At 37.2% G+C, this 24,380-nt stretch overlaps 4 protein-coding genes across 6 annotated transcripts; 2 read left to right on the forward strand and 2 right to left on the reverse strand.

The window, feature by feature from the left end:
- Positions 1–3,717: 3,717 nt before the first annotated feature.
- On the reverse strand, positions 3,718–14,282 carry LOC137962911 (membrane-associated protein VIPP1, chloroplastic-like). Its single transcript, XM_068810038.1, has 11 exons — positions 14,009–14,282; positions 13,429–13,553; positions 13,205–13,315; positions 13,036–13,100; positions 12,867–12,948; positions 7,081–7,155; positions 5,761–5,831; positions 5,523–5,605; positions 4,458–4,522; positions 4,303–4,377; positions 3,718–4,204 (listed from the first exon to the last, which is right to left on the reverse strand). The coding sequence occupies exons 1-11, from the start codon at positions 14,136–14,138 to the stop codon at positions 4,085–4,087; spliced, it is 1,002 nt and encodes a 333-aa protein (XP_068666139.1). The 5' UTR covers positions 14,139–14,282; the 3' UTR covers positions 3,718–4,084.
- Positions 14,283–14,529: 247 nt separating this feature from the next.
- LOC137962378 (uncharacterized) lies at positions 14,530–17,483 on the forward strand. 3 transcript variants are annotated; one of them, XM_068809207.1, is made up of 5 exons: positions 14,530–14,902; positions 15,900–16,071; positions 16,358–16,456; positions 16,545–16,696; positions 17,018–17,483. In XM_068809207.1, the coding sequence occupies exons 2-5, from the start codon at positions 15,901–15,903 to the stop codon at positions 17,397–17,399; spliced, it is 804 nt and encodes a 267-aa protein (XP_068665308.1). In that variant the 5' UTR covers positions 14,530–14,902; position 15,900; the 3' UTR covers positions 17,400–17,483. The 3 variants fall into 3 exon arrangements, with proteins under 3 accessions (XP_068665308.1, XP_068665309.1, XP_068665310.1); XM_068809208.1 differs by having other exon boundaries at positions 14,530–16,071; XM_068809209.1 differs by lacking the exon at positions 14,530–14,902 and having other exon boundaries at positions 15,944–16,071; positions 16,363–16,456.
- Positions 17,484–17,665: 182 nt separating this feature from the next.
- LOC137962380 (uncharacterized) lies at positions 17,666–21,419 on the reverse strand. Its single transcript, XM_068809211.1, has 6 exons — positions 21,289–21,419; positions 20,441–20,557; positions 18,696–18,809; positions 18,412–18,491; positions 18,204–18,328; positions 17,666–17,936 (listed from the first exon to the last, which is right to left on the reverse strand). The coding sequence occupies exons 2-6, from the start codon at positions 20,491–20,493 to the stop codon at positions 17,865–17,867; spliced, it is 444 nt and encodes a 147-aa protein (XP_068665312.1). The 5' UTR covers positions 20,494–20,557; positions 21,289–21,419; the 3' UTR covers positions 17,666–17,864.
- A 1,906-nt stretch (positions 21,420–23,325) lies between these two features.
- Positions 23,326–24,211, forward strand: LOC137962379 (protein TIC 20-II, chloroplastic-like). Its single transcript, XM_068809210.1, has one exon. The coding sequence runs from the start codon at positions 23,384–23,386 to the stop codon at positions 24,017–24,019; it is 636 nt and encodes a 211-aa protein (XP_068665311.1). The 5' UTR covers positions 23,326–23,383; the 3' UTR covers positions 24,020–24,211.
- The last annotated feature ends 169 nt before the right edge of the window (positions 24,212–24,380 follow it).

The following is a 24,380-nucleotide window of genomic DNA, read 5'->3' on the forward strand; positions in this document are numbered from 1 at the left end:
GGCAGCACGCCCAATTGGACGAAAGAGCAGAGAGCAATCCCACATGTTCCAGAAATCAAAGAGGGGCTTCACAGTTTCATCTTACAGTCGTCGGTCCAATAAAACGGTGTCGGAAATTTCCAGGAACAAGAAATAAGTCGAGTTTGGATTTAAGGCCTGGAATGGAGCCGTTGGAAACATTAAGTACTAGACTGGACAGACAACGATCTTTGGACATTGAAGTTGCAGAAAAGAGAATATGCGTTTCCGTGAGGACTTGGGATCTGCATTCTACCGGCGAGTCAAGTCCGTCAACTGCAAGGAGGAAGAAAGAAAGCAGCGCTTCAGCATGGGTTCTCGTTGAGTTTACCTGATTTTAACTGGCGCCTACACATTCGTTGGATCGGGCACTAGATGGGATGTCTAGGTCCGTTTGGTCCAGGACCCTAGACTTGGCCAACAACATGGTCAAAATGTGAATAGGCCCTATGATAGATGGTGCATTATTTCATTTGTGACTACCAATGTGATTGCATGGTTCAAGGATTTTAAATCAAGCCGTCTATGGAAACCGAACTCTACATCATTAAATAAGGACTTACATTTTCAAGGTACAAATATGCATCACTAGAGCAAGAATTTTTTCTTTTTTTACATAAAGAAAGTCGCCGTGTGTCAACTAAAATGGTGGATCTTTCTCTTGTTAGGATATAGATGGGGCTCAATGTAGGGGTGGTTTCGAACCGAGCCGGCTCATGAGTGGCTTGGTACCGGCTCGGTTCGATTCGGTATCTCTCGAGTTCGAGAACCGAAATCGGCTCATTTGAGTTAACGAGCCGAGCTCAACTGAATCAAGGTTCGGCTCGAAAGCTCGCGAGCCAGCTCGTTAACGGGCGAGTCGTGGGATCGGGAGCTGGATCAGGAGCGAGAGCGGGGAACGGGGGGGGGGAAGGATGCTAAGCCCCCTGTCCGCCGCTCTGGCCGCCACTATCGCCTTCAACAGCTCCTCACCGGCCACTACATCCCCTTCCTTCTGATTTCTTCCTCTTCCTCCAATTTTTCGCCTCCTCTGTTTCCGTCGCCGCCGCTTCCATCGCCACCGCCTCCATCGCCGACGGCAGGTCCTCGCCGATGCCGCGCCTTCGCTCTGCGTCGTCTTGGTTGAAAACCAAAGTGAGAGTCGATGACGAAGAAATAATTTCGCTCCTCGAGACCTAAGTTGGGAGAAATAATTTTTCTTCCCTCCCACCTAACGATTTTTGTGTGAGATCTAACGGACGATTTCGCACGTGTGAGATCTAAACCGACGATTTCGCATGTGTGAGATCATAAACAAGTTAAAAAAAAAAAAAACTCTTTTCCCTTCCTCCTCGCTCTTCAAAAAATTGAAAAAAAAAAGATATTTTAGTAGAAATACGTTTCTAGAGATTATTAGTGGTTTTTTCAATAAATGTTGAAAAGACATTTTTAGTAGAAATATAGAGACCATTAGTGCCTCATGTTTTTTGGAAACATTTTTCGAATTAGAAATTTTTATTAAAAAATCATATAATTTTCTAAGTAAATTTTTTTGCCAAGATGGGCTAGAAAACCGTATAGAAAAATTTTTAATAATTATTTGACAGTTGATGCTATAATACTTTTAGCATGAGGCAATTTTCATAGCAATTTTGTGTTTGACATTTTATTTGATTCAAAATTTATCGATAAGTATAGTAATATATTAGATTGATTATTAATTTTTATTTATTTCGCTAAAAGTGGCAATAAGAGGTCCATTTAATTTTTCTAAGAAAATTTTAAAATACTTTTAGTAATTTTCAAGTCTCTAATAGTAATAGGATTTTATTTAAAGGTTTTTTTGAAAATGTGTATCCTAGGAAAAAAATTCTAGTTTTTCCTAGAATATAAATTTTCAATTAGGGCACCAAGGAGGTCATAGTAAATTTATGGCTAGATTCAAAAATTACAAAATAAGCTAGACAACATTTGGGGTAAAAAAGATTAATATTGGTGGGTTCTAATCTATTATCGAGATTCAATCCCAAACCTCCCCTATCATTCTTTTTTTAAAAAATGTATGCGTAATTTTATAGATAATTTATTTGACATATATTTTATGTAGAGTATTAAATATAGTTTATCCTCGAACTCGGCTAGAGCTCGAGCTCAAACTCGAACTCGAACTCGGTTAAAATTATTAGGCTCGATCTCAATTACAATTTTATAGTTTGTAAATTTATAATAGATTTATAGTTTTTATTTGGGTGATTGTAAATTGATAGTGATATTTCATTTAATTTTGTTGTGTTTGATTATTGTATGGAGTTTATTCATAATGTTATGCAGTGTTTAGACTATTTTATGGAGTGTATAAACAATTTCATGGAGTGTTTAGGGAATGTTTATACAGGTATTATGTATATAGATTATGCCCAATTTTAAGTAGAGGTCATCCCGAATTTTATACAGGTATTATATACATAGATTATGCTCAATTTTAAGTTGAGGTCATGCCCAATCTTATACATGTATTATATATATAGTTTATGCCCAATTTTATGTAAAATGTATGCATAATTTTATATACAATTTATTTGATATATATATATTTGAAGAGTTTTATATGTATGTTGAAGCTCGAACTCGACTCTAACTCAGTTAAAATTTTTGGGCTCGAGCTCGATAACAATTTTGGGCTCGAGACGAGACTCGGCTTGAAGGTCGACTCGAAATATTTAAATCAAACTCGACTCGAACATAAGCAGGTTCGGGCTCGACTCGGCTCGGCTTGGCTCGACTCGATGCCACCCCTAGCTCAATGAACCTATTGATCCAACTTAAGAGATCTATTTTATCAATTTGGTGTTATGTGGAAGACGAATAATTGACTTAACAAAAAAAAAAAAACAACTTCCAAACTTAATATAAAAAATACACAACTTTGATCAGTCAACTGTACGTGTAAAGTCCAGGATGACACTTCAGTTTTTTTAAAACATTAAATTTTTTAAAACAAAAAAGTTTTTTTAAATATTTGTAAATTTTGAAAAAAATTAAATCGATAATGAAAGGTGTTAAATAGATTAGAAAATGATTTTTTTTGAATAATTAGTACACAAAATTTACATTTTATTAAAATATTAGAAAATAATAAAACACGAACCAACAAATAAGATTTTTAAAATCTAAAATAAGTTTTTAAATATTTTAAAATTTTAAAATTTTATTAAATCAATAATGAAATGTGTTAAATAGATTAGATTATAATTTTTAATTAATTAATATAAAATTTTACTATTTTTCTATTATAAAAAAGAAGGTAATAAAATGTGTACCAACAAATACGATTTTTTGAAAACTAAATTATTTTTTATAAAATATTATATTAAATTAAATAATATCTTAAATAGATAATGTAAGGAATTAATTACATTAAAAAAATTAATAATTAATAAACCAATTATTTTTTATTACATTAAATAAAAGGTAAAGAAATGTGTAAGATTTTTAAAACCAGAAATTAATGTTTTTAAAATGATTTTTATATTACAAAATAACTTAAATCAATAATGAAATGACAATGAGATAACTCAAACTTGGTTTTGGAAGAGGAACCTAAGCTTAAGCTCACTCCTATGTCAAGCAAACCCTACACAATTGGCTTAAAAAAATTTCTTCAGGAAATTTGGCCTAGTGACTTGGATGAAGAGTAACCACAAAATATTTGAGAAGCTATTTCTATAGTTTTTGAACAATTGAAATAGTTATTTATTAAGAATGCAGCAGCAGCCTCTTTACCACCAGTTCCACTTTGGCTTTGTTGCCCAAAAAACCCTGACCCCCACCAGTATTTAAAAATGGGTAATTACTAGAGAAAATACATAATGCATGTACACTAATTTGCCTGTCTCATAATTGAATTAATGGCAAGCATACAGTGTCAAGCAGATCAACCAACCCTCTTTATCTAATCCACCTCTCACCTCTTTAGCACGCATTGGCAAAGTCACCACCCATCATCCTTGCTTTCTGGGTTTTATGCTGTCTGGGTTGGATAGCAGCCAGATGAAAGAATTTTGGGCTCCTCAGGAAGGGAAGAGACTTAAAAGTCTTTCGCTTTTTGTCTTAGTTCATTGAGCTCCCTCTCAATTTCAGAATCTTGGTATGGAAATGGAGTGCTGGAACTACTTACCTTAGTTCTTCCTGCAGGAAGTTCACCCTTCTGTTGAACAAAAACAATTGAAGCCCGTACATTCAGCGGAAATATGAGACTCCATAACTTGAAAGAAAAATATTCTCTTACATAAAGAGATTAATTACCGGTGCACTCCCTGATATTTCCTTCTTCAATTGTGCAAGATCATCATCTACTGAAGAAGTCTCGAGCAATGCGAACTGCAGCCACAGAAAGTTTAGGATTATATTGTACCAGAAGAGAAGGATGATCGAGTGAGAAGTAATGGGGGGTTAACCACCTTTCCTTCAAGATCGTCAGTGGTTAACTGATTCAGGGCTTCCGCTTGAGACTCCATAGCCAAAACTGTACAAACCAAATAGTTCTTTCTGACATTAGGATTGTCTTAATAGTGTTTGCTAGAACAGTTCAAGCTATTATCCAACAGATGCAGACTCCACATCTATCAAGAAATATAACGGCCTGTGCTCTCAAACATATTGAAGCTTCCAATTTCATCACAGAATACAAGAGAACCTCACAAGGCTCACCCAAAAGTAGTTCCCAGTACCAAAAAACAAAGAACCAGGTTAAGTATTTATGACCAAAAATATTTGAGACAATGTAAAGATCACCAAATTTTAAAATTTTCTTTTATTATTCAACCAACTCTAAGACAAATTGTGCAAGGCTAACAGCACATTGTGGAAATGTGTTTATATTATGATCAAGCCGGGAGATCATTGCCATCCGCTCTCAGCTTAAGGGTGAGAAAAGAGTATAAGCGGATCAAGTACAAGCTCAAAAACCCTAATCTCCTAAGTTTTATGGGGAACAAGGACATGGATGTAATTTAAATAGGAGAGTCTGGTCTATAAACCCTAATCTCTCTCATCTTTTTTCTTCCTGAAAATTCCAACAAATTCTTGAAGTAGGGTTTACACCCTTTTCACCCTTGTCCTAGTCTGAAGAGCTCAATTTAGCACTATTTATTTTCTAGATGAAAATTCTAGATGCCAACACCCAGATTGGGAAGTTGACTCCCTTGACAGGGCAAGGCATGTTCAGCTCTACATTTAGCATCTCTCCGGACATTAGATCAAATTACTGAAGTAAGCAAACAATTAGGACTTGTTGGCCTCCACACTGGCCTACGATTTCAATGCTACTACTAATATTCACTCTACTGTTTTTTAGGCCTTTATAGGCCCTAATCCATTAGTTATTTGACCTACTTAAGTTGTAGCCCAGCTAACATGAATAGTTTAAGCTGTTGTTTAAATCTTCTTCTTCTTCTTCTTGTGATGATTCTTTTGAGGCAAACCCCATTAAAGAATAAAGCTTCAAATATGAGAAAATAACATACCTTTCTCCTCCATCTTCTCAAATGCACCGAGAGCACTGCTTGTATTGACATTACCCAACATCTCACTCACTTTGGTCGCAGTCCTAATAAAACAACAGCACCATCAATGCTTCAGCAACTAAATTTATTTCTTTCAAAAACACAAGTAAAACATCAGAATCACAGCTGACCAGATGCAGATGATCCTAAAATTCAAAAATAATATAATTTAATGATAACAAAGCAGATGGGAACAAACTTTGCAGACTGGGCACGGGCTTTTAGTGTATCTTTCTTTGACTTGGCCTCCTGTATCTTACTCTCCAAGAGCTACAAGCATTAGAAAAAATTTGATTAACTGTATGCCTGAGCCATTAATACACTGGAATCCTCCAAAAAACAGAAAATCGAGATTGCTACAAAATCAATAAGAGTTAAAAATTGAGATGATTTTATATATATCAAAAGATAAATATCCTTAGACGAAAAAAAAAGCCAAGGCAAATTTAATCTTCTTATTTTAGCCTTTCCCAGATTCCAATCTGCAGATGTCAAAATCTACACTACATTTTAATCCATGTCATGATACAGATTTAAAATTCAAGCACCAAAATCTGAAAGGTAGCTCAGCATATATTCACCTTCTTTAAAAGGAATATTTTTCCTGTAAACTTAGACTAAGGATAAGTAAAATCATTGGAAGAGCTCTTGTAACTTCTCGTGATAGTTGTTTAAGAGATGCGAGTAGTACTACCTGTGGAAATGGTAAATTCAGTGTCCTTCTCCAGTCTATTGTCTCGGTTTCTCATCTTATTATTTCATTATTTCTATCTCAATTCAGGATCCTTCCACACAATTGTCAGGTACATAGCCTAACTTATACGCCCTATCATGCTTACAGCATAAGGTGAGCATGCTCCATAGATTGTTGTGTCTCAACTGGTTTATTTTGGAAGTATGATATTTCCCATGGTTAAGATGAATACACCACAAATCTTTGGCTTATTTCCACATGGAACTCACAATGCCAGAATGGCATCTTTGAGAGTACACTGTAAGGTTACTCGTGAGACCTAATGATGCATGACGTAACAGGATCCCAAAGTGAACAAAAAGGGACAGTGTGTTACGTGTTCCCATCCACTGAATAGGAAAATGAAGCCCCCTCTTGATTAAGACATGTTAATAGTTCAACAATAAAAACAAACTAAGAGAAGGAATACTGGAAGTAGAAGATAGAAGACAAGTCACACAACTAGAACAAAAGAGAGTAAGTGTGTGGTGTGTGTGAGAGAGAGATTGGAAATAACAATAAAACTGATAAAAGAAATCTAGTATTAAATGAAACATTAATAGTTGCATTAATGCAAGAGGAGTTTGTATCATCAAAAAATTTATATAGGAAAATCTGGGCCTCCCAATCTGAAAACTTCTTCAGCTAAGTAAATTAACAACAGACTTTGACGTAGGCATTCACACCAATAAGAAGAATATATATACCATATATCTCCAAAACTAAATATGTAACTGCTCCAGCTAGCAGAAGATGATTCTAATCATACAGGAAACAAGACCTCACCCGTGTATTAGACACCAGGTTATCAACAATACTTTTCTGTTGATCAAGTTGTGCTTTGAGTGCGTTTGCATTATCCTGCTCAGAAGGAAGAAGAAGAAAATGGAAATGATTAGAACCCAGAAAAAGCAGATATACAGGACCATAACCGAGATATCCAAGCTGACTCAGGTACTGCAGTTTGTTTACTTCCACTGAAAAGAAAAAAGTCACGTTGATCATTATACAGCAACATGAACCAAAACACCGTGTTTGTATGATGAACAAGAGGGAGAAACAAAAATTCTGTCATTGAGAATGTACATAGCTATGAAATGCTCCCACCTTCTTACTTGAAGTATTAATATTAGTGAATCTGATAACGTAGATGCGGTAGCAAAATATCAACAAATGTAAGACCCTGAAAATGATAACCCTAACCCCAAAAAAATCCCAAATTTTAACATGCTTCAGGAAAGTTGCTATTTTTCTTCTCAGAAAAGAAAACAGGCCTCCTTAAGAAATCCTCCCCTGGATGTGCATTTAGAAGAACCTTCTTTAACTAAAATTATTCACTTATTTTATTTTTGGAAGAGTAAGAGAGGGATACACCTGCTAAGTCAAAAAAACTTTTCTGCTGATACCAAATAAATTAGCTCATATTACTTTCCAGTAACACATTCGAGGACTGGATGTTCCTTTTCCGACCTGTATCTACAAATTGTTTTGAAAAATTAAAAGAAGAAATTGTCTTCTAACAAAGTTAGGCTTGGAGGTGATGAATTACGCTTTATGTGCATTGCTTGGTTGTCTGGAGTGAGTTTCATTTCCTTAAAGATTGCTCTAAAATAAAACCAGTGGCATGCAGGAAATCTGATTTCTTTCATTTTTGTCAACACCCTGATATTATTCATCTCCTGCACTCTCTGTTGTAGATTCCACACAAATAAAGATAATGATGCAAGCTTTGAGCAAAGGAGATGAACGCCATTAGAATTTGCACAATGACTTCTGAGCAAGGTAACCTGCTAATTGAAGTGTCATAACAATTAAATGGCAGCTCTCAATGTACCATGTGGTTATATATATTAGAACCATATGTTAATGTGTCTAGAGAGGTCATGTTGGCTACAAGAGATAGATAAGAGAGAAAATTATGCTCCTACATGGGCATAGTAGGATTGAGTCTTAAAATAGAAGTTCATAGGATGTTATTTAAGTCAAGTATGAGAGACCAAAATGGAGCAGAAACCCAATGAGGAGACAAGTGATGCCAATCAAGACTGGCAAACATGTCAGAAATGCCCAGGAAAAACTATAGAAGGCAGAAGAGTAAAGGAAGCTCTAAAATAGGAGAGACCAACTCATCAGCGGTAAAAATGTCTAGACAAAAAATCTAGAAAGAGGGGCCAACTAAGCTAGGGATAAAAAGTCAATAAAGAAATTTCTAGAGGCATAAAGCATTAGTCCCACATAGAGAAGAGGGTAGAAGTAGTTCTAGTTCTCGGCCTATAGATTATAAGCTCTATGAATCTTGTCATCATCCAATTTCAAGACAAAAAACCCTTTTATCTAGCTTCAGCTAACCCCTATCGGCTTCAGCCAACCTTCAAGTGTCTAATTGACAGAAAAACGCTCTAGGCGGCTAACCCCTGACTCAAGGGTTTCTACCACCTATTGAGTCTCACCAACTCAAGCGCTCCTCCAAGGAGGAGACCCTTGGCAAAGGCACGAGCCCTCGGTACTACTCCCCACCCAATCACCCCAAACGGTATCCATCAAGATCCCTCCGGTAAAGGTTTGGTTATACTTTCCATCCATTTCATTATTTATCTTAGCCCTTCCCTTTCATTAAGTGAGCCGCCCTCCTCCTCTATAGTCCAACTAACCCTCAATCCACACCTAAACATCCTCCCCTATCCATCCAGGTCCCTTACCCCATGACCTACTCGAGCCATAATATCTCCTTCCAGCCAACTCTTCTCATCCCTTCCATGTCTCCAAACCCTAAACCTAGCCTCTTTAATTTCTCCCCACATCCTCTACCTCATACCAAGTCTCGACGTTATTCTTCACCACTAGCATACCTAACCCAAAACCCTAGAACCGCAACCTTAATTCTACAAGGTCAGCTAGAGTTCCATTCAAGGTACTCTTTTCCCACTTCAAACCAAAGTTAAGGGTCCCCAACCTATTGCTTTAGCCTCTAAAGCTCTAACAAGTAAATGGGATTGTAAAATTTGGTAGAGATGCAGGATTGGCAGGCGTAAAGCCCTAACTAAAATCAAAGGAGGCAAGACAGTTCCGCTTGACAGCAAAGTCAAAGTTTCTATCAGATTATCTCTCAAAGAAGCAGAATTTATGCAACTAATTTCAAACACAGCAAGTTTCGTGTCAATTCGATCCCTCCACAAGAAGATATCCTCATTGGAATCGGTAAAGTTTGTGCTATGGGACAAAGCAAATCAAGGGATAAGGAATATTTAATGTCAGAGTTTATAGATCAAACTATATATCAAATTAAAGCTCTTTGAATCTGGTTTCTAGTGCAACAACCACTTGAGGATCTAGGCTAATTATGGAAGAGTATTTGCCTCCAAAGCCGCAAAGGTCAATTCTGCAAAACTCTCTCATTTTTTCTTGAACCCACTCGATCTTGCTATCTCTTTCCCTTCTCATACAACCCCCTACACCCAAAACCTTAAATTTCCCACGACCTCTCTAACCCCTATTCCCCCCATGCCAATGAGTAGGCATGCCCCTCAGAAGCTCAAGGTTGCGGTCAAGCGGCCATCAATACCACAATCATGCACTTGCTGATTGAGGCAGCCATCATCCTCTAGAAAGGATGTTAGACTCTTGGTTATCTTACATTCTTCCAAATAAGATGATCGCAAAGATGATTGAACGAGATATGGTCCTAGCAAACATGGACCAACTCGGCCAAGGTCTCAAGGAGGGAATTGAAGCCTTGAAAAAGATACAAGAGGAAACCAACTTGAGTGATCAATTCTTTTGCAACATGCAATTGAAAATCCTAGAAATGGATACGACCATAGAAGAGCCCGATGAATACTCTTCCTAAGTCCAAAAGGATCTCCCAAGCCAAATCCAACAGACAACCAAGTCAAAAGGGACCCTCAGTAGATAAAGAAGAAAGAAGGCCTTCAATGGGACAACACTCAAGGCAAAGACTAAAGCAGTCAAAGCTCAACCTGGACAAGAGAACGAGCAATCAACCTTTGGTACAATTGGTTTTTCATATAACTCCTTGAAGAGGAAGAATGTCAATCCCTAGTCAAGTCGTTCGATGAATCATAGAAGAAGAGGAAGAAGATCAGCCGCTAGTAAGGATGTTCAAAGAGCACTTGGAAGAACAAGAAGGTCCAAGGCAACCAGTTGTAAGATCAAACTCTTTCCCAATCAAGGAAAGCAACCATTATAGGGATGTAGCTCAACTGGTAGAGCAAACCTTCAACTGCACTGACAAGGCTCCTATCAGTCCCAATGATAGGAGCACAACAACCATAGAAGTCATTACTTCATGTCACAAAATCAAGTCAAGTGAATCAGTAAATCCTCAATAGGTGAAACTCACTAAGTCCAAGACATAAGCATGCAGACTTCAAAGGATGCGTTATGAATAAAAGATAGAACCTTAGGACCAGCCAGTGCATGTGTTGAGCACCAGACTCCATGGTACTGAATCTTCGATAAAGAAGGATACAAATGAATGGCTGAGAAAATTGTCAACCATTGGTGGGCTTACATATGATTTCACGGGCAAAGAGAAAACTCCATGAGACCGAGTCTCCGACAAGGAAGGAGACAAGTGAATAGCTGAGGAAATTGTCAACCATTGGTGGGCTTACATATGACTGCATCGACGTAGAGCAAATTGTAGCACAGAGGTCACATGATACTGAAGCCCAGCAACAAATGCAGACAGAAGAAAAGCCAAGAGTTCAGCCCCAACACTCCAGCTCTGATTCCAGGGCTGAGCAAAAGTCAAAGGTGTTAGTTATTTCAACCACCACAGATGAGACAAAAGATTGAACAAGTTCAGAAGTTTAAAGCTTTTATAGTGGCCAAGAAAAAAGAGCAAAAGCAGGCCAGCATTCCCTTCATAAAAGGAAATGGGAAACCTACCTTGGGCTGAGTCACCAAGCTAGGAAAGAAGAAGCGGGACCACCACAGGCAAAACCCGTTTACTAGGAGCATCAAGGTTAACCAAGTATCCAAAAATATTGAGCTGGATCATTAGTAGAGGACCACATCACTGCAACGACAAAAGGTCGATTGACAGACAAAAGCCAAGAAGCAGAAGATAATGGTGCAGCTAAGACCAAGGATATGTCAACCTTTAGCAGGTTGGTAATGTTCCTCACCAAACAATACTTCAAAATTTTCAAGTTACCCCGACAGTAAAAGAGGAGAAAAAGTATGGTTAAGATTCCAAGAGCTGAACAAGATAGTAGTACCTTATACAACTTCTTGGAAGGACCTAAGGCATTCGTGGATCAAAATGCCAGATGTGCCAAGCTGAAAAAGAAAAAATTGAAGAAAAAAGAAGACCTCAAGCTGCTGCACAAATACTTCAAGGCCCCTATGAGAGGGTGAGCTTGCATGCTTGCATACATGTGAGATAGGTGTCCTTTGTACATGTATTAAACTTCATTATTTATGTGAGGGTAATTGTGGTATTTTGGAAAATGGATTTAAAACCTAATGAGAAATAGAAGAAATTGGCTCGTGTAGGAGGAGAACTTTTTCTCTCCTTCCTCTTCTCACGTAAACATGGCTGTCCTACCCTAATTTTCTCCCCAATCTTCTCTAACTAAGCATTTTTCTTCTTTTCAAACACAGAGAACTCTCAGCCAGACTTGTAAACCATTTCTAAACTTCCAGTTCTCACGGTATCCGAGCAGGTATACGGTTTTTGTAGATTTTTCGATAAAAAAGCTGGAGTTCTGACTAACCCTTGGTCTACATCTAAACACCCTCCACCCGTCAAACCGAGTCCCTTACCCCATCAGCCACCTCTTTTCATCCCTTGCACATCCTCAAACCCTGAACCCTAGCCTCTCTGACCTCTCCCCAGATCCTCTACCTCATACCCAAGTTTCCAAATTTTTCTTCCCTGCCAGCCTATCTTAACCTGAAACCATAGAACCACAACCCAAGTTCTATCCAACCTGCCAGAGTTCCATTCAAGGTACCTTTTTTTCCGACTTCAAACCAAAGTTAAGGGGTCCCCAACCTATTGCTCCAGCCTTGGAAGCTCTAGTGAGAAAACAGGATCGTAAAAATGACACTGAACAGATTAAAATGCATAAACCATATTAGTCTGAGATATATAGCCCTTCATCACCTTATCTAAATGACGTGACATGGCTTTATCTTAGTAATTGGTGGTTGCAAAACAACCCTCTACATATCAGTCAAGCATCCGCAACCACAGTTTCCTGCATTGTGGTACATCTAAGTGCCCAAGAAACTGGAATTAGAGCACTATTATAAGACAGGATGCGCAGTTACCGCATATCATTAATTATAATAAAGATTCAAACTGCTTGTACTGGCCATATCTTGGAATAACTATAGGTGCAGGGATAGCCATTTTCTGTCATCGCAAGCTAAGTCTGGTTTTTCAAAGATATCTAAGAAAGAAGTTGAATCTGTATGAAAACCTAAAGTGGCACCAGGTCTTTGTCAGAACCACCCCAAGTCAAGACTTCATCTTATTCACACACATCAAGGAATAAATTTAGACAGCCACACTTACAATCTCCTTCAACAGAAATACTTACAGAATAGGATTTGCGCCGCTTCAATGCTTCACGAGCAAGATCCTCCTCACCCTTTGTAAGAGCGAGTTGTGCCCTTTTGTACCTATTCTTGTCAAAGCAAAGCATAAGGTAAGTTTGCACGTCTGCTCCTTTAGGTAGTTCAGATAAACTATAACAGCACAGAAATTACCAATCATCCGAAGCTTGTTGTGAAGCTTTATATTTGTTTTCCAATTGCTTCTGAGACGCTAAAACCTATACACAAAAGATAAAACAGAAAATAATGCACAAGCACACTAAATTGAGAATGAAAAATACTGAGGGTTGAAAACAGAAGGAAAAAAGGAAGAAAGAAGAACCTGTGCTGTGGCTTGACGCATCTTGATCAAGTCATCATTCATTTCTAGTACTGTTTGCTCTAATATCTTTTCAGGATCTTCTACAGAACTCAGAAGTGCATTTGCATATGACTACACTTGGGAGAGCCACACTAAATCATGGTGTTAGTATCTGAAGAAAAACTAATAAAGAGGCCAGAAACCACAGTATTTAAGCAATTCAGAAAACCTTATGGAGGTCTAACCTTAATAACTCTAGCGAACCGATCAAAGAGGTTCATCTGGGCACCAAGAGCGCCCCCGCCATGCTTCACAGTCTTCGGTTTGTAGGACATAGCCTTTTGTATTCCTGTAGCTTTTAGAGCTCCCACTTTAGAAAACACATATAAGATAAAATTAGTAAGTCCCATATATGTCATTAAACACATATACTAGCGAGAAGGTGAGAATAGGATGCATATTCCAATAATGCCCATCTGTGCCGCCAACACTGAAACTCGTTTTCATTCACAAAAACCTGGTTTTTTTTTATTACTAAAGCCAGCAATTGTCGGAAGCCTCATATCATCGACATATGAATTCTCTAACAAAATGCAGTCAGTTGAATCATCAAAGCCTATTTCCAAATAAATCATAATAATGAACTATCTCAATGCCCTTTACAACAGCTCGCATGAAGGAATAGCGTCAATTGCCCAACGAAAACAACTCCTCAGAACAAGGAAGCAAAGAAGCAAACAGGACGATACTGCATGGAAAGTTCGTAATTCCAGTGTTTAGCAAACTAAAGCAGTAAACAACCAGGAGAAAAGTTTGACAGCATACCTCTACCATGTAAGAAAGACGTAGTGAGGAGCTTCGAAGCGAAGCCAATCCTGTTAGCAGGAGCTTGGTGGACAGAAGAGGACACCGAAGCTGCTAAGCTCAACCCACTGATAGGGGCTTCGAGTGCCATTTCCAGAGCAAACCCAGTTGCAAAACGGAAAACGAAGACGACCCAGAAATTGAACTGAAATTGGCTGTGTACTCTTTTAACTTGAAAAGGTGAAGAAGTCGAGATCGTGTGGCTTTCTTTGCGAGAAGCGAGAGCCGAAGGGGTTTCCAGTATCTCGTCCCGTATCTCTCACTGTGATAAGACCCTGTCCCACCCAACAGGCTTCTATGCGGTACTGGATCTCGGTACGAGAAAGAAAACGAGGCCCAGTTTTGTTGTCTCCCTAAGAAGCTGGACCCAGGGAGCCCAGTGAAGTCTTTCCGTTTAATTGGGTTCGACCCTGCTCTCCGACTCTTATTACAGTCCTACACAATGGCCTTGGCTGACTCATTCGATGATGTGCAATGATGGGCCCTGAGTGTGACAGGCAAAGTGCGGAATCGCAGACATCTTGCCCGCCGCTTAAGGTGCCACTTGCATTCCGCCGTTTCACGTCGGCAATAGCTCCTCCGCCTCTTACGAAATTGCTTCACGACGAAGCATACTTGTTGCCAAGTCCGCAACTCTTGTCGTCGCTTCACCACCTCCCCTCATCGAATTTCGGATCAACAGCAGCGAATGCGTAGTAACCGAAGAGACACGGGTTTCATCTTAGAGGCAATCCTGCGTTTTCTCTTGCCTGTTGTCGTGGACGCGATATGCTTTCTCATTCCCTCTTCGCCTTTGTTTGGATAATTTCTGTCGAATCTTGTCTGATATCAAGTTTGAGACTTTGTGGTTTGAATGTACGACGAGCGCCTTTCCACGTGATGATTTCTTCTTTGTTATAATCGTTTGGCTTTTCCCTGCAATTTGGTTTGTTGTTAGTGGCTGATTTTCTTCTTCTCGTTGGGTACAGTTTTTCGTGGCATACTGCTTTCTGTAAGATGTCAGATTAATCGTTTAGCAGTCTTCTGTTTTTTTTTTTTTTTTTTTTTTTTTTTTGGTGAGGGTTGTTAAGAAATTTGGCAATTCGAACAACTCAGGGCAGACAGAATTTATTCTCTGGATCATTATTCTTCTTACTTGTTCCAGTAGCATACAGAAAATTGTTTTCCACTTTTAGAATGGAAAATATCAAAAGTTTTATGTTGTAATGCTTTTGGACCCCCGAATCCCTCGAATCAATATCGGTTGGCCAAAGTTTCATTGATGTTTTCGTTTTTTTAATCGAAAGAACTCCAAAAGCTTCTACTAACTTTATCAGGATAGAAAGAAACTCGAAAAGCAGGCCTTTATCAGGATTGTACAAGTTAATGGAGGATCTCTTGTTTGCTAGTTCTGATGACCTATCGAGGTTGTCTATGAGAACTCTGGCTCTGTAGATCACGCAGTTCTGTTTGGGGAGCAAAATTTATTAAAATAGGGAAGGATCGGTATCATTGGCAAATCTCAGACAGCAACAACCTTGTCAGCGAACGATACTACCATTTTCATTAAGTTTTGCAAAAGCTTAGCAAAGAAAAAACAGTATTAGGAAGAAGGAAAATACTAAATCTGTTAAACTGCTCTGTATTTTTTGTCTCAATTTTCGTTTTATTTTTAATTACTATGCTTGTGGAAGAAATGGATTCAATCTAATAGAGTTTAATGTGAGCTGGATAAACTATTGTGTATCATTCTGTACTTACAAACCATGAAGTTATCCAGCACTTTTAGGCTATGATAGATTCATTTCTCTTGTTGGTATTTGCACTGGCTGATGAAACTTTGGTTTTGCTCTTTCTTTCTGCTGTATTAAAGCATGTATGAGTATATGGGTAGTTCATCTGCTATTCCAAGATCACCAATGATCCCTCAGCCTAAACCATTTGGAGAGGCATTCACGGGCACCGGATCAGGGTTCATCCGCGGAGGACTAAGTGCATATGGAGAAAGAATCCTGGGTTCAAGCTCAGATTATGTACAGAGCAACGTGAGTTGATGCCTATACAGAAAGACAAATGAATTGATTTCCCGTGTTTTTATGTTGTCATGAAAATAAGCTCTGTTTCATTTGCGAGCATGCGCTTATGCTTGTTGATGCAAGAGCCATATGAGAGCTTGTGAAACTGATCGTGAATCAGTAAGAGCTCATCGCACTCATTAGTGCTCTTCTTGGACCATTCAGATTGGTATCATACTATTCTGCGTCACTGCTCTTCTTGCAATGCTATTACTTGGATGAATAACCTTGAGTTCTTCTTGTGAATATTAAACAGATCAGTAGGTATTTCTCTGATCCTCAATACTATTTTCAAGTGAACGGCCAATATGTGATAAACAAGTTGAAGGTGATCTTGTTTCCGTTCCTGCACAGGGTAAACTGATAATTTGATTTTTCTTTCTTCTATTTCGTCCATTTTTTTCTCTCTTAATCTGTTGCTAATTATTACAATTGATTTTCAGGGTCACTGGACTAGGATGACTGAGCCTGTTGGAGGAAGGTTGTCCTATAAAGCTCCAATTTATGATATAAATGCTCCAGATTTGTACATTCCATTAATGGCCTTCGGAACATATGTTCTTCTTGCTGGTCTCTCCTTGGGTCTTGTGGGACGGTAAGATGTTTTTTCGTGAAAAGTAAAAGAAAAAACAAAATATTTATCAGTTTTCTGTGTCACTTTGTGTGGGTTACTCTAGATGACTGAAAGTTTCCTATTAGTTAGTATCCCTAAATGTTTCTATTAATGAACTGTGACCATTGGTAATGTTTCTTCAAATTGGAAGTGATCAGTGTAAGGTTCAATTCTGAAAAACAACTTGCTGGGGAGATTTTGGGGTGAACTATTAATCGTTTTTTCTCTATGGTTCATCTCTTCAGGTCCGATGCTGCTTCCATCACTAATTGCTTTACTTTCTTGTTTTTTATGGCAATGCAGGTTCAGCCCGGAAGCCATGAGCGTGCTGGTTACGAAGGGAGTTCTTGGGTGGTTTGTTCAGTTCTTGTTGCTTAAAGCAATATTATATTCGTTGCGTAGTGGGGAAGCCCCTTTGCTGGACATATTGGCCTACACAGGCTATCCTTTCACTGGCATGTGTGTGGCCATTCTGGGAGGAATTTTATGGCGCTATGCTTACTATTTTCTCCTGCCTTGGATGTGTATCTGCACAGGGATATTTTTAGTGAAGACCATGAAAAGGGTTTTGTTTGCAGAGGTCAGAAGTTACGCGAAACATTCCAAAAGGCATCACTACTTCATGCTTTTCATAGCTGCTGCTCAGTTCCCTGTCTTCTTCTGGCTTGGAAATGTTGTACCATGAATAAGAGAGTGTACAGGTTTATGATTTCCTTTGTATCCCACCCTGTAAAAGCAAATGTCTTCTTTAGTAGATTTTTGTTATTCATTTTTTGATTTGTTCCAATTGAAATGCCGAAGTACCAGATGATCTCAATTTGAGCAAATGTGTTTTACAAGTCTATCTCGGAATTGAGCATTGATGATAACCGACTGAAAAAAAACAAAGACCAACTAATTAATCCTAAGCTTGCACATCATCTCTGGGGATGAATGAAAACAGATCCATAGTACGAGTTCATGAAGGATGTACTTAATCCAGTAGTTGTAATGAGCTGTTTATAATGACTGTTTATACGGTTTCTGAGGCCACAAACTTCAGAATACAAATATGACCAAATGGAGTGTAGATAATAAGCTGCAAATAAAATTCCTGGACCCGGAAACATATCTGCCATCTTGGAAGTGAAGTAACAAGGAGGCTTCTGATTTAGACTTCAGTGGGAGGTTTTAACCGTATGAGTCTTCTGATTCTGTCTTTGTCAGTGTTCTCCAGCATACCCTTCATTAGGTAACAAGAAAATAAATGACGGTATAGGATTAAGAAGTATTCGATACCAGTAAGCAAGTGAAAAACAAAAAAAGAGGAAGGGGGGTGTAAACAACTTCTGGAATAATACTGATATAGAAAGAAAATTCTAGAAACAATCTTCTGGAAAGTGATCAACATGGAGAAATCAATTGCATGCATCAAACCAAGGAAGCGAGGAACCAGTTATTTGGAGCAAAGTGCAATCTATCTCATATGAAAGTGAGGCTCTGATCTTACCTTCCAAACAATTTCATCCAGGCACAAGCAGATCTTTCCATACTTGTCCAAGAAAAGTCGCTCGGTTGGTGGTTTGCCACATGCATCTTTTACTGATGACGTTATCACAAACATCACTTCTGCCACTGGAATACAATTAGTTAGAATTAATGGAGGACAAAAAAGTAAGAAAACACATAAAGGACAAAGTAAGACAGTGGAAACTTACATGCCAGCTCATCATACTCATCCTTGCCAACAAGATAGATGCAAACATCTCCGAGCATGGCATAAACAATATAAACTGATCTGAAAGGAAGCTCATAAAAATCAAATAAAAACTATAAAAGGGCCCTCTAATGGGGGAACTACTGTTAAGTATAAGCTGAGGACAAATTTCGATGCAACCATGGTGAATGTGGCACTTAAAAGGAACATCAAGTCTTTGTGAAAAACAAGCAATACACACACTTAGTAAAAAAGTAATTGATAAAATGTAGAAGCTTTATATACTTGTGTGAAGCAACGAATAGCTCTTCGTTTTTGACACCTTTGAGATTATCAGCTCCAAGCTTCACCAGGAAAGATCTCCAATGCAACCGCTCCTCAGCTGGTACACCATGAAAGCTGCAAAAGAACAAACATAATACAACTACTGGATTAAGTACATCCAAAAAACTCAAATTGGGTGTTGATTGAAAGTGCCACAGTATAATCTGCCTAACATGCTAAGATGTGATGATTCCGATACAAATTGGAGCTTTATACAAAACAGAAGCAGATTAAAAAGAAAAGGAAAGATAGAACAGCCCAGGTAATCAGATTTGTCAAAGAACCTAATTTTTAGAGATCAATCGTTTCCAGTTGCAAAAATTTTAAGTTTGTACCATTACAATGCTCCCTTGAAAGACTTCAACTGAGTTTAAATAATTCCCCATTAATTAGTTAGCAAACGCCATTACTCATTGTTGTAATATTTAAACTCTAAAACCCTTATTTTTCTCTCTCTTTTAGAAAATGGTATAATGATAATATATATTACAACAAATTGTTAAATTAAATTGCACTGTTGCTAGAGATTCACATTTTTTAAAGCCTAAGAGCTTCATTTGGTATGGATGGAAAATATGAGGGGGTTGGATGAGAGACTGAGAGAGGAAGAGAAGCCTGGGTTGGTGAAAAGGTGGGTTGAGGAGGGTGACTGGGGTTGAATGGCTTTGGCATAACAAGGGTTTCCCTATAGGACATTTCCATGTATCCTACTTGATATGAACTTTTCATGTTGAACTCAGACTTCTATATTCCTGGTCAAAAGTTCAAGCTATACAAAATAGTCATTCCCTAAACAAAGTGAATTTGACTTAACTTGGTTCAGTCAATCACCTAGTTGGTTTGGCTATATGCCCATCACATGCTGAATCCTAAACGAGGCAAAGATGAGCAAAAACATGCAGAAGTGCAATTTTGTCCTAAAGGGTACACATTGAGTTATTAGTCACGCAAATGATCCAGAACGCACATATATAATTCATAATTTCATATAAGCACATGTTTCAACTCTTGACTTTAAGTCAAAATGGATAAGGTTTCTAACCTCACAGTCAAGCAACTTCCCTCACTTCCAACTCTCGAAAAAAATGATTCTACCTGCTTAATGACATTGATCAATTGGCACTTCAACCTTCCAAGAATGTGTCCATACAATGTTATCATTTGTAACAAACATTTTTAGCATATATCCTAATCACTTTCTAGTGTATGTGATGCTCATTTTATTTTTTATGTATCCCACATCTAGTTGCATACTGGGACAACAGATCTATAAAACCATACGGTGAGTGGTACAAAATAACCTATAACATGTGACTGTAACAGCAGCTCACTAATCCATGAAACAACAGATTCTACATATGAGTCCAATAAATATCTAGCCAGAACCACCATCAATCAGTTAGTTTCTGCTGGCAATAGACGTGTTCCTCAAATTATACAGTTAGATCATGCTAACCTCTGAGTTTTAAGTCGCAATAATAAAGATGACTGAGAAAGAGCTTGGGTGCTGATTCAATTGAAACTTTAAAATTTGAGTTTATAATGTCGAACTCAGTCCCACTTTCATAGGTTAATCCATAATTGTAAGTGAGTCTGACATATCAAGATAAAGCAGAATTAGCAGAAATACATGGTTTTTGTTCAGGTCGAGATCTCTCTTTAGAGAAAACAAAATATGGGGGTAGCAAGGTTGCAGTATAATGTACCGTTCAATCAGTATGTTGCCCTCGGAATTGGAGAAAAGAACCGCAAGTAACATTTTCTTTCACAGTTTTTTTCTTTAGACCTCCCTATGGTAGAAGAGGCTTTGGTGCCTTTTTGCCCTGTAAATAAAGGAGATGAGATGTTTGAAAGGAAAAAAAAAACTACAGCTGACATCAACATAATTCTAAAAAAAATAAGATGATGATGACAACTACCTGTTAATCAAAATAACGAATCAAACTAATTATTTATTCAAAAAGAAATAAGAAATGACATAAAAAGCCTAACAACATCCTGTAAGACAACCAAGACAAACTGCAGCAACATTATCTTCGTAGGAAGGAAAAAAAAATACATATACACTCATTTGTTTCTCTTCTTTGAGAATAAGGATCAGAGAAAAATTATTATAGTACAAGGAACAAAATTTATAATTACCAATCAAAATAAATCCACGCGACGTAAATTACATTTTCTGAAAGAAAGAAAATTCGAGTAGCCTATCAACTTTTAAAGGTTCAATTGTAACAGCTGGAACTAGATTGTTCTTCTCAGACGATCAGAAGGCTCAGTTTCTCAGGAAGACGAATTTATTAGATAACGTTTAACAATCACATGCAAAGAATGGCCAGAAGCAGACGCACGGGAAAAAAAAAAATCACAAACCCTTCAGATAAGGCACAATAAAATTCATCCTAAAAGCAAAATTTTGAGACAAGGAAAGGGAAAGTGGAGAAAATGAAAGCGAGGAAAGAACAAGATTGTCGAAGCTTAATTAGAAACAATTCCAAGATGGATCAAATAAGAAATCTGAGACTATGTTGAGAAACAGAACTGTTGAAGTCTGTACCTTGTCGAAGACGCAGCGAGAAACACACGACACAGAGATTTAGATCGAGATTTTGAGAGAAGGGTGTGTGCGGTTACTTGATTCTGAGGATGGCGACCATGGCCTCATCGATCAGAGGCACTTTTAGGGGGGTTAGTGCAGTGAAACGGAAAGTGAATTTTTGAAAGTCAACTAAACGGAAATTTGAAGTTCATCTTCATTTCATTTCATTCATCTACATGAACTTATGTTGTTAGTGAAATTTGAAGTTCATCTTTATTTCATTTCATTCATCTACATGAATTTATGTTGTTAGTGTAGTGTAAAGTATTTTTTTGTATTATTGTGTATAATGTAAAATGTAAGGATAAGAGAGTAATAAAATATTGATAGATTTAACTATCTTAGATAGTTTTATTTAATTATTTAATTAAAAAATAAGAAAATTAATATAAAAATTATTAATTAAATTTAATATAAATAATAATATACCTAAACAAACATGGTTACTTAAACTAAGTAAAAATAAAATAAAAATATGTAAATAATTTAATATGAAATAAGAGAAACTAAAAGAAAAAAATAAAAGTAAATTATAAATTTATATAGTAATACAAAATGGGAAATATAAAATATTTTTTGAACAAATTTTGTTATAAAATTAAGCAAATAATAAATATTGATTTTTAAAAAATTAATAGATTTTAAAGTATTTCTAGTTTTTTAATGAATAGATTATACACACATAAGTTGAAAAATAAATTGTAATTTTAAAAAAAAAAAAAAATATATTTTAATTTAAATTAAAATAAAACATAAATTAAATAAACTAAAAACAAAAATAACAACTATTTACTTTTGAAAAATAATTATTATGCAAAAAAAATCTATAAACATAAAATAAATGATTAATTTGAAAGCATATAATAAGGACAAGTGTATCTAATTTGAACTGGAGATTGATAAAATGTGTTTTGGTTCATTTGTTAATCTAGACATGTTCAATATAGACAACATAAAGGCAGGCTGTGTAGGAATTATATGTTGCGAGAAATCATGTAGAGTTCAATTGGGTGAACGGTCATTTCATTTCTCAATCACGAAATCATGTATGTTAGGCCTTTGCTGGACAACAAATGGTAGTGAATTATATCATGCATGTTAGCTCCTTGTAATTGATTCCTGTTATATATCTCTATCTTGTAGTTTTTTCTAGTATTCTTTTCGAAAAATTAGTGTTACTTGTTTGTTGTCTTTCAAATTATATGAGTTTGATGTATCTTTTCAATGTAAAGTGTTTAATAATGTTCATAATTTTATACAAATATCATATCATAAGGATGAAATGACCGAAGGAAATTAACCACTTGAAATCATCAAGGATGATGCAGTTCAAATGTGGGACAATATGTAGAATACAATAGTTGATTTAACATGATTAATTTGTTTTTAGATAAAAAAAAATATTAAATTTTTGTATTTGATATTTTATTTTACTAAAAAAATTAATGGATAAAGATGGTAATGTATCAGATTAATTATTAATTTCCACTTATTTCCCTAAAAAATGTACTAACAAGTCCATTTAATTTTCCTTGGAAAATTATAATATTTTCTATGTAATTTCCTAGTAAGACACTAATACAATTATATCTGAAAGTTTCTTGAAAATGAATATCCTAGAAAAAATATTTGTAGTTTTTCCTGGATTATAAATTTCCAACCTAAGGACACTAATGATGCTATAGTTTCTTATTGGAGCAATAGGAAATTTATTTTCCTATCTTTTTCAAAATTTCATAAAAGTAAGAGGAATTAAAAATCTAAGAGAAAATTTTTTCCATCCCTGAAAATGGTACAAAGGCTGAAAATTTTTGGTCAATGGAAAAATTTTCTAATGCATTTTCCTACATTATCCTAATGACACAAACACACCCTTAATAGTAGACTTACCTGGGAATCAGAAAGAAAAAAATTTCTCTTGATTCTTGATGATTCCTTTAGCATTGAAATGTTAAGAAACGAAAATGAGTTTGCAAGAGTCGGTCTGTGCCACCCTAATAAAGTCCCTGAAGTAGGGAGCTGCGATGCCTCTGATTTCCACTCCAGACGAGAAATGGCTTCTCTCCCGCTTCTCCGTCTCTCTGTCCTCCCAGCTTCCAAACCCTCGACCAGGTTTACTTCCTCCCCAACTTTAACCGTCTGTATCCCTCATTCGCTGCGATCAACAACCCGGATCGTCCGCCCCAAGCTTACCCCATCGAAGCCCGTCATTTCCATGTCTTATCAGACTGTTCCCGCCACCGATAGGCTCATCTCTGCTGCCGCCTACTTTCTCCCTTTCTTCAACGGAATTCAGTACGGCCGTCATCTGTTCACCAAGTACCCGGCTCTCGCCCTCGCCTTCGAACCCCTTTTCCCTCTAATGAGTTTCTATCGCTCCATCCCTTACGCGAGCTTTGTCGCCTTTTTCGCTCTCTATCTCGGAGTTGTTCGGAACCCCAATTTCAGCCGATATGTTCGCTTCAATTCGATGCAGGCCGTTGTACTGGACGTCCTCCTGTCGATCCCTATGCTGTTCCAGAGGATTTTTAACCCTGGCAGGGGACTAGGGCTGCAGTTCGTGGTCATGGGATATAACGCGATGTTTGTGTTTATCGCTATGTGTTTTGTGTATAGTGTTGTGTCGTGTATCACGGGGAAGACGCCATACTTGCCTATTGTCGCCGCTGCCGCTGGCAAGCAGCTTTGATTTTCCTTAGGAGCTGCTTCGGTAGTTCCGCTCGCTGTTTGAATTAGGGATAATGTTAGTTCTGGTTAATGGGGACGGTTCTCCCAATTTTGTTCATGGCTTTCCTCCTGGCTCTTGCGTTCAATGTAATTTTCAGTTTTGGGGGTTTTGTAGATTGAACAAACATGGATTATAAATGATTTCATTCCTATCTCCCTCTGCCTTTTGATCGACAGCTCTATTTCAGGCTTCCCCTTCAACCTGAATGGTAAACTTCGCTCTGCCTTTTGTGAGGCTTTAAATTATTACTCGGAGTGACAGACAGTTCACTGGTTCTTCATTGTAGCCATGATCAAAGGAAACAAAGCAGAATTTGATTTCT

This window comes from Aristolochia californica, unplaced genomic scaffold (genome assembly GCF_029961685.1).
Source record: "Aristolochia californica isolate CCGP_79_NKW_82.1479 unplaced genomic scaffold, dmAriCali1.0.hap1 SCAF_4, whole genome shotgun sequence".
Taxonomy (NCBI): Eukaryota; Viridiplantae; Streptophyta; class Magnoliopsida; order Piperales; family Aristolochiaceae; genus Aristolochia; species Aristolochia californica.

Bases quoted from the DNA above. Each gene is read 5' to 3' on its own strand.
- LOC137962379 (XM_068809210.1), top strand. From the start codon at position 23,384: ATGGCTTCTCTCCCGCTTCTCCGTCTCTCTGTCCTCCCAGCTTCCAAA.
- LOC137962911 (XM_068810038.1), bottom strand. From the start codon at position 14,138: ATGGCACTCGAAGCCCCTATCAGTGGGTTGAGCTTAGCAGCTTCGGTG. The intron at 12,949-13,035 runs GTAATTTCTGTG...TGACAAGAATAG, and splicing joins CAACAAGCTTCGGATGATTG to GTACAAAAGGGCACAACTCG. The intron at 7,156-12,866 runs GTAAGTATTTCT...CCTTCTGAGCAG, and splicing joins AGCGGCGCAAATCCTATTCT to GATAATGCAAACGCACTCAA.
- LOC137962380 (XM_068809211.1), bottom strand. From the start codon at position 20,493: ATGTTACTTGCGGTTCTTTTCTCCAATTCCGAGGGCAACATACTGATT. The intron at 18,810-20,440 runs GTACATTATACT...GTTCTTTTGCAG, and splicing joins GGCAACATACTGATTGAACG to CTTTCATGGTGTACCAGCTG. The intron at 17,937-18,203 runs GTAAGATCAGAG...TACCTAATGAAG, and splicing joins TGGATGAAATTGTTTGGAAG to GGTATGCTGGAGAACACTGA.
- LOC137962378 (XM_068809208.1), top strand. From the start codon at position 15,901: ATGTATGAGTATATGGGTAGTTCATCTGCTATTCCAAGATCACCAATG. The intron at 16,072-16,357 runs GTGAGTTGATGC...AATATTAAACAG, and splicing joins CAGATTATGTACAGAGCAAC to ATCAGTAGGTATTTCTCTGA. The intron at 16,697-17,017 runs GTAAGATGTTTT...ATGGCAATGCAG, and splicing joins TCCTTGGGTCTTGTGGGACG to GTTCAGCCCGGAAGCCATGA.